The sequence below is a fragment of the Daktulosphaira vitifoliae genome, unplaced genomic scaffold, assembly GCF_025091365.1.
Source record: "Daktulosphaira vitifoliae isolate Bord-2020 unplaced genomic scaffold, ASM2509136v1 Scaffold_4, whole genome shotgun sequence".
NCBI lineage: Eukaryota > Metazoa > Arthropoda > Insecta > Hemiptera > Phylloxeridae > Daktulosphaira > Daktulosphaira vitifoliae.
This window is the reverse complement of record NW_026099575.1, coordinates 37,974,533-37,988,620: the sequence shown is the minus strand read 5'-3', so window position 1 is coordinate 37,988,620 and position 14,088 is coordinate 37,974,533. Positions and strand designations below refer to the sequence as shown.

General features: G+C 25.5%; 2 protein-coding genes across 9 annotated transcripts in view; both read left to right on the top strand.

The window, feature by feature from the left end:
- The window catches only part of LOC126906090 (uncharacterized), a 74,475-nt gene extending 69,771 nt beyond the window's left edge, over positions 1-4,704 (top strand). Inside the window, exon 2 of the mRNA XM_050686365.1 lies at positions 4,694-4,704. Coding sequence (XP_050542322.1) covers positions 4,694-4,697 — 4 coding nt within the window. The 3' untranslated portion in view covers positions 4,698-4,704. The remainder of the gene's footprint in view (positions 1-4,693) is intronic.
- LOC126906077 (uncharacterized) overlaps positions 1-14,088 on the top strand; it is a 177,099-nt gene that overhangs the window by 28,766 nt on the left and 134,245 nt on the right. For 2 of the 8 annotated variants that reach the window (XM_050686335.1, XM_050686333.1), the window contains exon 2: positions 8,368-8,445. The exons of the other annotated variants lie outside the window; for them this stretch is intronic. The gene's annotated coding sequence lies outside the window, so the exon portion shown is untranslated. The remainder of the gene's footprint in view (positions 1-8,367; positions 8,446-14,088) is intronic. 8 annotated transcript variants of the gene reach the window in all.

Here is a 14,088-nt window from a genome sequence, read left to right as displayed (position 1 = left end):
TGGAAGAAAAAATAAGTAAATAATTTATCGATAAAAAGTAAATAAATTTTGATTTATTTTTCACTAGGTATAAAATTTATTATTTATAGTGAGTTTGAAACAGGTAATTATAAATAAAATAAACAATTAGCTTAAACAATTTTCAACTATTAAATTGAATTATATTCAGTATTTTTATTTGACTGATATTTATTCTAAAGGTCCAACAGACTTATTCGTTGTTTATGATATTATTGACTTTTATTGCAAATTTTGAGTCGGTGTATAATATAATAAAATTTTTTGAATTCATTGAATAATTGTATATAAATAATAGTAATTATTATTTATATCCAATTATTATATGAATTATTCGTGTGTAAATAATATTACAGTAATATAGTTGATTCATATTATTAAAATATTTTTTATTCAAGAATCTAAGTTACAATTGAAATAGATTATACTCGATTTCTAAGAACTTTGTAATAAAAAATGTTCTTTTATTTCTTTTAACTCGATATTGGTAACAGGCTCTAGACTGTGAAATCATATACAATAGAAATGTTCAAAAAGCAACTAAAGTATACTAAACATTTTTTTTTAAAATTAATTATCGTTGTAAAAGTATTTAAATATTTTTTGTTAAATAATCAGTATTTATATTGATGTTAAATCAAGTTATTTGGTTGTTTAATTGTAGTAATTAATTAATCATGTTCATTTAAGCTTGTTAATATGTATTATTTGTAAGTTAATAAAATAAATGAATCGTTGATTTTCTGATAGTTGTATACTTAAAATACTTATACCCTAACTAAATCAGTTATATTGTGTTTGTTCACAATCGATAGATTTTGAGATTTTGGTATTGAATACATATTAGTGTTTATATTTTAATAAAGAGCTTTTTAAAGATTCAAATTTCTATATACTGTACCGCATAAAAGTAAAAATGTATGAATCGTAACCAAGTATATATTAAAATTAGTGAAATAATAATTATTTTATCAGCACTTATAGGGAAATCGATAGACAATTTTTTTGTGAGTATCCATGAAATCAACTAATGTAAGCTAAATAATGTATCTGAAATAAACGTACTATGAGCTGTCAAAGACATTGTAATCATAAAGTGATATTTTCAGTCATTGTTTATAAGTTACCTTAGAAATTACCTTAGAGCGATTCACAGTAACTGTACAATAATGAATTGAACGAAATGAAGAGAAATTTCCATTATTTTGTACAGGTAGACTAAGGATGGTATCAAAATTTGCTTTAGTTCACTTAGTAAATCCTTTATTACCTGTTCTAAGGGTATCTACATTTCAACAGACACCAGAAAGTATAGCTTATGCGCGAGCTTAAAGACAAAATCTCTTTATAAAAAGGTAGATACCTTCTCTGTAGAACGCACCGCCAGTCTTTGGTACATAGTCATAGTATAGTTTCTATAGTAGAAAGATCTCAAAGAATTTTGCCGCCGAAATACGTCGCATTCCAATTTATCGGCTATATAAATTAATATCTATTTTCAATTNCTATAGAAAGATCTCAAAGAATTTTGCCGCCGAAATACGTCGCATTCCAATTTATCGGCTATATAAATTAATATCTATTTTCAATTATAAGAACTGGCGTTTACCCGTCGGCAACACACAAATCCCAATGGAATTGCGATGGGTTGATTGACATGTGAAGCCTGAACAATGTGATGCCAAATGTAAAAACCGAAATCCTTGATTCTTTGATTTCGAAACAGCAGATGTGGTAAAGTAGCGGTAAACTAATTTTTGATAAAAGGCTTTCTGTAGTTTTCAATCAGAAACTTTTTTACGCCAACATAGTTTAAAAAAACATTATGTCATATGACAAATAATTGGGCGATAGCGAAAGTGATGATAAAAAGTAATCATTTATTTTGTTGATGAGAAAAATGGAATTTATTTTTATTACTATTATTAATGACACAAAAAATCGAGATTTTAACACTGTCATTTATGCTGGGGAATTTGTGTTGGATTTTCTAAAATCAATTTTACCGGAAAATCATAACCCAATCGTTCCGCTTTAGTAGAAAATTGCTTTGCGACCAATTTAGTTTCCTTAAGTATTAGCGCCTGTGGTTAAGGATAACGCTATGAATATTGTCGATGCATTGTTATTGTTATACGTGTTAAGCCAAATACACTAGTAAAACTTTTCATTTTAGCCTATTCTATTTAGTTATGTTGACAAAGAGTCTAAATCCCATTAGTATCCCCATTCACAGTTTCTTAATCAAACACTATATATAGTAAAAAATAGTGTGATGGTGTCACGTTACCATTATTGTAAAAAATTATTATAATAAAACACAGACAGCACGTCTTCTACTACTGACTGATGAATTGACAATAAAAAATAATTATTGCAAAATTAGCAATCATTAAAATTACTATTTAAGCTCAAAGAATCTGATCATCGTGGTCAGAGGATTCCAGTACGCAGCCTTTTGCGTTTTGTCATTCATCAGTCTCAGTACTCAGTAGGTTGTCGCTGTCCGGCTTATTGTAAAAGTCAAGTCTTTGTTTTTCCTTTTCACTTATCTGCTTTCGTCCTCTACATTTCAGAGCACTCGTGACTTGCACTTTGTCTGCACCTCATACTTTGAGCTTTTCTTGAGTACACCTGGTATTTGTATCTTGCACCTCGTACTTAGATGGTACCCTTATTCCATTCCTATAAAAATGGCTTTACGACACCCACAGCCAATTCAGAGTGTCAGCTGAGCACGGTAACTACTGTACGATCACACGTATGTGAATATCCAGGCAGCAGACTCATTATCGTCTTCGTACCTACACAACATTTCCTTTCAGTGTTTTGTTTTGTATTTACGACAATAGGATTAAGGACATTTTAAACTAAATTCGGAAGAAGAAAACCAATAATATATAATTTTTTTTTAACTATTAATTTTCAATTTGGATAGATGTTTTAGAATTCAATATTTGTAATTCATTACATACTCACGTAAATAATAGTTCCATTTGAATTACCGACTTCATCATAGTTGGAAAAATAATTTTTTTCAAGCAAATATTTATATATAATGTCTACTTGAATTCGTCGACTAATCAAGTGATACAGTATAATTTATGGAAATAATTATTATTTTAGCTTTTTATACAATTAATTTTTAGTAATAATTATGTAGAGTTCTATTAATATCTGTTAGATATTTTTATATCAATTTAAAATAGCATACAAAGAACATAAAAAATTTTATATTTCACACGTAAAATTTGTGATACTGAAAATCTAATAAAATCATGTTAAAGTCTGCAGGTACACCTTTTTTGATAGATTTGAATAAAAACTAAAATATATAAAACGGTTTTCAATCGCATAAGCAATTTCCATAGCAAGTTTTGACTCCATTTTTACCTTAAAGCACTTTAAAAGGATGTATGCGTGAGGTTTGTATAAAAAAAACCACTCTTTTTCCTGTTTTTTGGCATTTTCATATAAAATATTTTGTTTTTATAGCATACATAGTTGAGCTTGTGACGCATGTGTTAGCTAGATCACGAAAATTACATTTGGTTCAGATGAAATTTTGTACAATAAAAGATACAAGTAATGCGCTACGTTTTACTTTATAACTGAAAATCAAGTTGCGTTTAGATTTTTGTATTCAATGGCCATTTAAGGATTTAAATCTTGTTTCTTTAAATATTTTGAAATAGAAACAAATAATTCCTTCGTTCAATTTTAATTCAATATTTTCAAGATAAAATTATTTAAATATTGTTTTTTAATAATTTTGTGTTTGTTCTCGATCTATAATATTTAAACAATTTTAAAAATTCTTACTGGTTTAATATGTTTTAACGGGATATAAATTACCAACTATTCATATTTTCGATCAATTAATTGACTATAAAGAAAAGTATTTAATTACAAAAAATGCATAAAAGATAGACGATCTTTTTTTCCTTTCATAAGGCTAACTTCAGAAAAATATTTACGATTATTTCTTTGACAAACAAAAGAATTATTACCATTATTATTATTTGTATAATGACAATAAATTGGAAAAGCTAATAGTACCCGAGGGGGTGTCACATTTATAAATTTTGTAGGAAATCACAGTATTTTCCGAATACTCATTAAAACATTTGACCCAATCAATAGTTGAAGTTCAAATTCAATGGTGAAATTAAGAAGGTTATATGTATGGCTATTGAGTCAACAGCAGTAGCATTTTCATAGAATTGAAAAAAAAACAATATTTCATTTACAATTGTGGTTTCGATAGAACTGAAGAACGTCAATTTATAAACGATGAGCAAGTGGAGGTCGATGGACCGAGGGTCCTTAGGGTTATTAATAATTGCGTATTTTGGACTTGTTTCTCCCTTATCGATACTACTTTCGCCAGCATTGTATATAATCGATCAGGTATATCAGCGTCGCATACAAACTCACAATAATAATTCTACCTATTTATGTTTGAGTGAATTGTCGTGAGGCAAATTGTGTTGGTTGAATGATTTAGTCGGAAAAGGGAATTGAATTTCTAACTCTTTCTTTGTCTCTTTTGAGTGAGAGGGAAAATATACCGTAAAATGATTAATGATGACGACTGTTTGGCAAAATCGGTCGATCCATTTATATCTATGGAACTGAATGTTCCAGATGTTTCTGAATAAATTGATTTATGTAGATAACTCGTGTTGTATTTTCAAATGACGTCCAAATAGTATTGTTAAGACGGTCAAAATAGTTATGAATTATAACTATGATTTTCATATATAACGCATAGAAAACTTAAAAATACAAAGTATATAAGCAATTTTTCAAAATAGCCTCTTGAAACTCTTCTCTACTTTAATATCTCGCATGTCATATAATTTTTTATCTATTTATTATAAATGTCCTCTCATAAAAGCTATTGCTTGTGCCAGAGAGGACTACTTAGTCCAGTAATACGGAATTGGATCTTCGGTAAGTGGGTACCGAGGCACAATGCTTTCCTGATTGAGCTAATTAGACCACCTTATTTGTGACTAGTAAATTTTCTTAAATAAAAATACAAATCTAGTAGTATTAGTAACTCAACAACTGAAATAATTTTATAGATACACTTTAACATATTTTTTTTTGTTTATATGAAACTATTTTGATATTTTAACCTATGAAATAAGCAAAAAAAGTAGTATAAAAATGGTAAGATGCAAAATTATTTTTGGTATTCACAATGTTCCAGTAGTCTCCATAAATTATGAAATATGAAAATTGCAGGATGCCAATTCCCAAAAGTATTAGAATACTTCAAAAAATATTATACAAAATTTGATGACTACGATTAATACGTAACGTGAGGGGGTAAAAAATTTATTCCAAAGGGTAATTTTTTTACTTATTTCAATTGTTTTTATGATTACACAAAATTGTATAGAAAATGTTTTGTAGATCGTTTATATCTCAAAAAATTGAATTCTTATGACATTTTTGAAAAAATTATTTAGTTAAAAAAAAAAAGAAAATATTAAAACATCTATTTTTACCGGTAAAATCATTATTTTATTTTTAAATACATTTTAAAAACGACGTACTAATAAAAAAAACATTTTTAGTAAAAGTTATATAATTTAAATTTTCTATAGTATTGTTTATCGTTAATATTATTCGTTTGTTAGAACTTAATACAACTTCACAAGTTTTTAATGCATTAACCATTTTAACTTTTGTATTTGTGGACAAGCTGTCATCAAAAATACTACGAAAAGTAGCTGTTTCGGTGCTATATACCATAAATAACCAGATATATTTTTAAAGCTTTTTTAGAAATATCTTCATCTATTATTATTATTATTATTATTATATTAAACATTGAATAAATTGTAGACCTTGATTTGGTGCTAATGCATCATTTGATGAAAAAATCATTGTTTATGTATAAGCTTGTTATAAAAATACACAACAAACGCATATTGTTTTTTTCTTTAGGTGTCAATTTAAATTTGTTTTTAAATAAAAATATGCTTATAAAATAATGAGACTTCCATGGACCGCAATGAATAGGCCCAGGAAAAAATAAATTTCTCTCGTTGATGATTCTTCTAAAAATATTTAAAAGTTTTCTATAGTCATCGCGAGGTATATATAGTTGATAAAAACAAAATTTCAAAATATAGTACCTTTTATTTTTGCTTAAATGAAAAAATCATCTAAAACACTTTTAAAATTGTATTTATATTTCGTCAATACTTTTCAAATGGTTTAATTATAGATACTTCTTGCGCAATTGAAATGGGAAACTTGATTTTAAAAAAACTTTTTTGAACAATGTCAAAATAATGTCTACAGGTAAGTATAGTGGTATATCTACTGACTGTATATTACATCCTAAAACTAACTCTAAAACTAAAACCTTTAATTTTACCCGTATTAAACGCAGTTGCGCCATAACATAATGTTTGTACTTTTTTAACCAACCCAACCTTTCAAGAAATGATGAAATGACAGCTGTTGTTGACATTCACCCGAACTAGTAGAAATACGGTACACCAATTAATTGTTCATTTTTTTATAGGAATTAAATTATAGGTAATCTTTCTACTATCTTACCAATAATAAAGAAAGAATTATTTCATTACAATAAATGTAATAATTAAAAATTGCATAATAATTATTATTAAGCAATTTTTTCACGGGAACTTTTTCTAATATTAATTATTGATGTTTTATTAATAATTTATTGTGATGTATCAAAACTAAAAGATTCTGCGTTAGCCATTAAAATATGAACAGCGTCTCTGTTGGTTATCTTATATTTATCAAATATAAGCTACTAGAATTGTAATTATAATATTTGTATTAAATTTGGGGAAGACTAGTAATAAATAATATGATAAGTACAACGAATGACGCATGTGAAAATTGATTACTATCTAATTAGTAGAAATTTAACATTGTGATACCATTTATTTTTCTTTTGAAATATTTAAGAAAAAGACTTGTTTGTGTTATTATCTTGATGAAATTATTTATGCTATTTAATCTTTGTATTTAATGAATAAAAAAATTGACTAAAAAATAATTTATTACAATGGTAAATAATCTATGTTCATATTTAGCTCTATTATTATTGGAAAAAATTAACGATGGTATCGTTAATATCGTATTATTTTATATGAAAAATCATCACGTGTTAGACCTTAAGTCACGTATTGCATTTCAAATTGTTCTTATATTTTCGTTTGTTGTATTTTCTAATACTGTAAATACTGTAAAATAAAGTTTTACTATTCATTTATCCACAATTTAAGTCCCACAATGGTTAAATATTGTATATTCAATATCAATAATTGTTGAGGTGTTATAAACAGTAATTGATTAGGAAGTCGTTCAAATAAGTTTAAAATTACCCAAAATATACAAACAGAATAGTAATGAAAGATGTGTACTGCTATATGGCAGAATTATGTGAATCACTATAACAATTTTAGTGCAGAATGGCCGCCAGAGAATTAAGTGCTCAAGGAGATCGTTTTCTATGTAAACATCAGATTGGTGACAACACTTAAACAAAGGATACTTAATATGATTTTCTATCGTAATCCCGGATTTATATTTTGAACAATTCAATACGAGGAACCATCGTATGTAATTTATTATTGAATTACAGTTTATAAAATTTTCTAGAGATTAGGGATGAGGCTTAGGACTCACAGAAGAAAAAACCGAATGGATTTCGAAACATAATTATCCATTACTATGGGCAATTTATAGTCAGAAAATAAATTCTTATATTATTTGTGTACATTATATTGTTATATTATTATTTATTATTTTTAAATTACAATTTTATTTAAAATTAACAACTTAAAATGTCTTTTTACGAATTTAATGACATAATTTGAGTAAATTTTAAATTTTCAAAAAACTTAAATGGGTAGTATATTTTATAATTAGTAGCTAAGTAGGTGTGATGACCGATATAGTTGTTTTTATGCTTTAAAATTTGTCGAGTTGGTGTAAAGTTTTGCTTTTAAACTAACAATAATAAAATAGAAAATGCGTGGTCGCTTTTTAATCCGTTTAGCCGTGATGCGTTTATAGTGTTATAATAAAACAAATATGTGCCACATTTCTGATATTATTATTATTATAAATACTAGTTATATATACTGAATAAATAAAATACTTTTGATGATGTAAATGTTTTACTTTATTTTTTCATGAAGTTATAGAATGTTGTTTAAGTAGATTAATTTATCCGTAGCACAGTCAAATAGGACTTTGAAAAACTATTTAATTTTAAATTTAGTTTAATATATTACTTTTATAAAACAAATGACATTTCATTGATAAAATATTGTTTATTTTTGACAGGTATGAATTCAATTTAATTGAAAAATTTTATGAACAAGAAGAAAAGTTATCAATGTTGTAATAAGCTGCGCTTCAAAAGTATGTGATTAATTAAGTGTATTTAAAAGTACAATATAGTAATCCGTCAGTAATAGCATTGAACTTAATTTTCTGTTTTAATTTACTTAATAATTGATGTGCAATTTAATGCAATAATCTACATGGAAAAAATGTCAACTTCCTTTAAAGACGGTATTATTTTATTATTATATTATAGAGATGATGATTCTGTAAAAACTAAAATAACAATTTTTGGTGAACATTTGGAAAATTTCACTTGGAATTTCTATTGTTCGGCTACGTATTTGAAAACTTTCGGTGTACTCCGCAATTAAGTGTAATTCTAAGTGCGATTTTAATTGTATCTAATAAGATTTGACGCGTTGTTTTATTTCGGTAATAAAGCCTGTCATTTTAGTTGTTTAAAGTTATATGTCGATTTCTGCACGTAGTATTGAAGTTGTAATAACTATTAAAGGTCTGCGAGTAATCTTTGTAAAACTGTTTCATAATTTAGGGTTGAGTTTTTATCTTGTCGTACGATTATTGTACTAATGTTATAAATCACAAAGCTAGAATTTCTTAGGATAGTTAAAATACTAATTACCATATATAATTATATGTGGCAATTAAATTTTACCATTATAATTGTAACACTCGTATGTATTGAGAAAAATTTTTTGTTTTGAGATAAGAAAACCTTTTAGGAAACATAAAGAGAATAACATTTTTCAAAAAAAAAAAATATATCATAAATAATACCAAAAGGTTAATTTCAGCCATAATCCGATATTGAATATATATGAATGTAAGATTTCTTAATAATTCATGAAATTTGATAATCTCTATTATCGTTTGTGTTATAACAAATCGTAATGTGTATTTTATTGTTGAAGTACCGGTTTACATCCGGACCACGTAGTATTATTAACACACAAATAACAATAAAATTAATTAATATAGATGTGTCTGTGGAGTTGACTATTTCAATAAGTAAATCCGCAACAATTTGTTTGTGACTGTTGAACAAATATTAAATGATATTTAACAACAAATTAGGTTTTTTTTTATTTAAATTCATTTTAGTTATTAAAATCAAAACATTTGGATGAAAACCCCAACGGTCCAGTTTTAAATAAATACTTCAATAGTTCTTAGTGTACTTGCATTATTCAGACAAACTGAGAGATACTTTTACATTGCAACATAGAAATTAAATTATTTATAATTAATTTCTTGTGTAGATTTTCATGAATGGTCAAATTTGAAAAGAACCGTATATACGCATTAGTGTGCAATTAAATAATTTAATTGTATACAAATCGTAATTATTTTAAACGAAAAAAAAATTAATTTTATTTATCAAATATTTTAATTAAAAATAATAATTGGCTATAGTAATTAATAATATGTAAAAATATCATCATTTTAGATATGACAATTTTATTCATCTGTTCTTTATACTTAAAAGAAATAAACTTTGGTAACACTTCTCTAAACAATTCAAATAGTCTAATGTCTCTATTTGCCTCCCCATATAAACATCATTGGTGTTCTTACAAGATGGTTAAATATCCAATAACAAAAATACACATGAACGACACAAAATTGATAGTGGTGATAAAAGAATTCTTATGTAAATGTCCTCTATGATAAACTCACGAGAACAACACTGGTGAATGACACAGCCTCTTAAAATTAATTAAAAATTGTTGAGCTTCTTAGTATATTTTTTAGTGATTAATTACGGTAGGTCACCTCGTGCATTGTAGTTCAAATTAGCCACGTTCACAGTCTGCCCTCGTCAATTTATTCTGAGCTTACTATTCAGGTTGAATAATAGGGTTATATTTGTACACTAATTAACTTTTAGCTTTGTGGTGGCCAACTTTCAACCAGCTAAAGTTATAAATTATAATTCTTTATATTAAAAAAAATATATTACGTTCCGCTTGCTAAATATCTCACGAAATTAAGCGAAAATATATTTATTTTGTTAAATTAATAGTGGTTAGTTATTTTAAGAGGTAGAACTTTATTTACAAGAAATCTTTAGTCACATGATGTTTTTAAATGAACGATAATAACTAATAATGGCCGGAAGGCTCATTTCTTTCAATTTACTTCAAAGAGCTCATCAAAAGCTATTTCCTTTTTTTCAAATTTTTGATTTATTATTATTATTATTATTTTGTTTTACACAAACAATAAACGAAGTATAAATATAAATTATTTTACGTATTTTCGGTATAAAATGTAGAAATGTGTTTTCTTTATTATAACTTGTACATTTTTTTATAGCCATTATACAAAAAAGAACAAATATTTCATGAAATTACTAAAACACGTATAATGTTTTTATTAAAATGAAACATAGAAGTAAATATTTCCTTAATTATTAGCAATTTTATTTTAGTAGTTCATTAGAAACATGGTACTAAAATTGTTAATGGGCGGCACTCTTTTTCTGATCATTTTGTATATTATATATTTAAAAATAATTTTAATGACTTTGAAATTGTATATTATACTATATGTAACTTATTATATATATTTTAACATGAGCATTATCTGTTTATTAAACTAACATTTTCAAATCACGAGATTATTTTTTAGGTCATTAATTTTTAAATGATATTTTATTTGATTCTTCATGAAACATTAAGTATGCCTTGTAATACTTGCAATACTAAGACATAATGAGATTCCGTGTGTATTTTCTTAAGCCCTTTTTAATTAGTCTTCTTTAAATGCCAGTAATAAAAAAATTGCACATTACGTATTTATACATAATTCATGATCATTGGATCGTGTAATTCTTTTAAATTGTTCTCTTGCTAAAACTCATATAGCACTTTGATGTTCTCCTTGAAATAAAACAAATATTATGTTACTTGTAACCTAATTTTTCTTTAAAAAAAGATAGATCAAATTACATAGCGTCTAGGATGATTTTGTCGAAAATTTTTATAAAACTTTAAGTACATAATTTTAATGATTAACCAATATTTTCAAATGCCTTGTCCTTATTTTTGTTACTGTATTAATATTATTTCCAAACATTATATAGGTATTATATAGAAGATTTTATAAATTTTATAGCAATGTCAAAAAATCGTTAAAACAAACGGTAACAACGAAAAATGGAAAAGCAAATACACAATAAATGTTTACTGTTTGTGTTCATCATACATTATATTTCGCACACTTACAATCCGTTATATATTGGTACGAAGCTTTGTCAACCATAGACTTTTTGAAATTGATCTTTCCTAAAGCCTTGAAACAGAAATACCTCTGTGACTCGTTAAAGTGAAAAGTTTTGTTTTTTGAAATCTAAACAAGACTGATTTGAATTTTACCAGATCTTAAAGCTTAGACTCATACATATAGCCTTAGGAAATTGTTCCATGTTTCTTTCGTCAAATTATAAAGCACATTCCGCCGTTGTTAAGGGAAATAAAAAGTTTTTATGTTTATAAAGATATGAACAAACGACAATAAGAAATTGAAAAGTTTTATGATTTTGTATGGTTTAAAAGAATATTTGTGTTTTAATTTTACTTTATACTTTACTAATATTAATTTAAACATTTTTATTTTATTTTAATATGCATTACTAGAATTGTCTATTAAATAATTTTAATTGATCACTTTAAATCTAAATAATACTTGAAAATCTGATTAATTACATTATTAATTCTATGACAAAACAATTTTATTTAATTATTTTGTACATATATATATCATTTAATCATATATTTCTAATTTCTAATTAGTCTTAAAGTTATAGATTATAGGATACTATTGACTAATGAAGAAAAAAATTGTAACATGTTTTATAATTTTAAAGATATAGCGTTTATGTATAGCTAATAGATATATAGNTACTATTGACTTATGAAGAAAAAAATTGTAACATGTTTTATAATTTTAAAGATATAGCGTTTATGTATAGCTAATAGATATATAGTTGATCAATCACTCTGTATAATATTTGACTTTTTAATTGGAAAAAATGAGTTAAAATTGAATTATAAGTTGAAATATAATCTTAAAAACAGAAAAGTAAAAAAATATATATATATTGTTATTATAAAATAATTTTATCCAATTTAAAAATAACTTTGGTTGTTCTTTCGAATGCTAAAAAAAAAGTTAAAAAAAAGTAAACTTTGATTGTTATAGTCAAAAATTGTTTGTTAGTATACTATCATATACAGAGTGTTTAAAAAGCTAGAACATAAGTCAATTTTTATGAAAAATGAGAACAATAAAAACCCATTACCTTACTTACTGAATACCCTTTGTAATGGATATCAGCCAAAAAACTGTAATCGTTTAAATTATCATATCCACTGTGTGTATATTACACAATAAAAGCATACGGAAATTCTCAAGAAAAAGTTAGTATTTTTATATTTTGGATATATCTGCAACGGATCGCAAAAATGCCTTAACCGCTGTAAATATTTTATCATTCAAAATATATATTTTTCAAGTTAAATATAAAAATTCAAATGAAAAGACCCTTTACTAAAACGTATTTCCAGCGAGAAAAATACCTGCGAGACTGTAAAACATTATGTAAATATATGGATTTATGAAAATGATTGCAGAGATTGACCTTAAAAAAAAACTTGCATCTATCTACATGCAATAAATTATTACGTTATTGAGAATCTTTTTGTACTTATTTAATACTATTTACCATATCTCTTGTAAAATCCTGCGATAAAATTAAATTTCAAAAAGACTTGACACGTTGCTAAAAATTGGTTAACATTAGTAAAAAATGTATTGCATATTTTCAAAAACTGTAATCATGAAATAAATATTTGAAAAAATTATACTACTTTTTTTAACGTTCCAGTAATTATCAATAACTCATAAATGGCTTAATGAAAAATACTTGAAAGCTGCATTTTATCTGACATGAAGTACTGTTCTTCAATATCGTATTTTTGTAAATAGATAAACGATTCCAATTATCTAATTTAATTGATCAACTTTTTATTATTGCTAGTGGTAATTTGTAAAAGATTATTTTAAGTTAGTAAACCTAATAATGAATAAACGCTAAAACTTTAGCTCGTTAATATGGTTCCAACCGGAACAACGATAAATGGCTAAATTAGAATTTAAGGTTCTGTATAAACGAGATAAAATTATCTAAAAGATTTTGTATTTAAACTTAAAACTTTGTAAGAATTAAAGATAACTTAGAATGTTATTTGAAAACTTCTCCAGTAGAATAATCTTTTATTACTTATAATTTGACCGATTATATGCTTGGTTATGAAAATTAAAATAACAAAATTTAAAGGTTTAATTAATGACCAGTTTTAATAAATCGAAATATTATTATTGTTTTTTTAATGGTTTAAACCTTTTTTTACAACATTCAAAGAGTAACTTTTGAACTTATTACAGGAATCCTGAAAGTATAGCAGTATTCAACTAAATGTCACTAAAAAAAAGGTATTTGTTTGGAAGGGGTTCATTCAAGGTTGGGTTAAAGAGAGCAGAGGCATAGTCTTTGGTTCTCAGATTTTCCCCTTACAGTATAAGGTTAAAATGGCATATATGACATGGATATCTCATTTAAATATTAAACCTTGATCCGAACTTGGGTTTAATTATTTATATATTACTTTAAGTTAAAATTTAATGAAAAAAAAA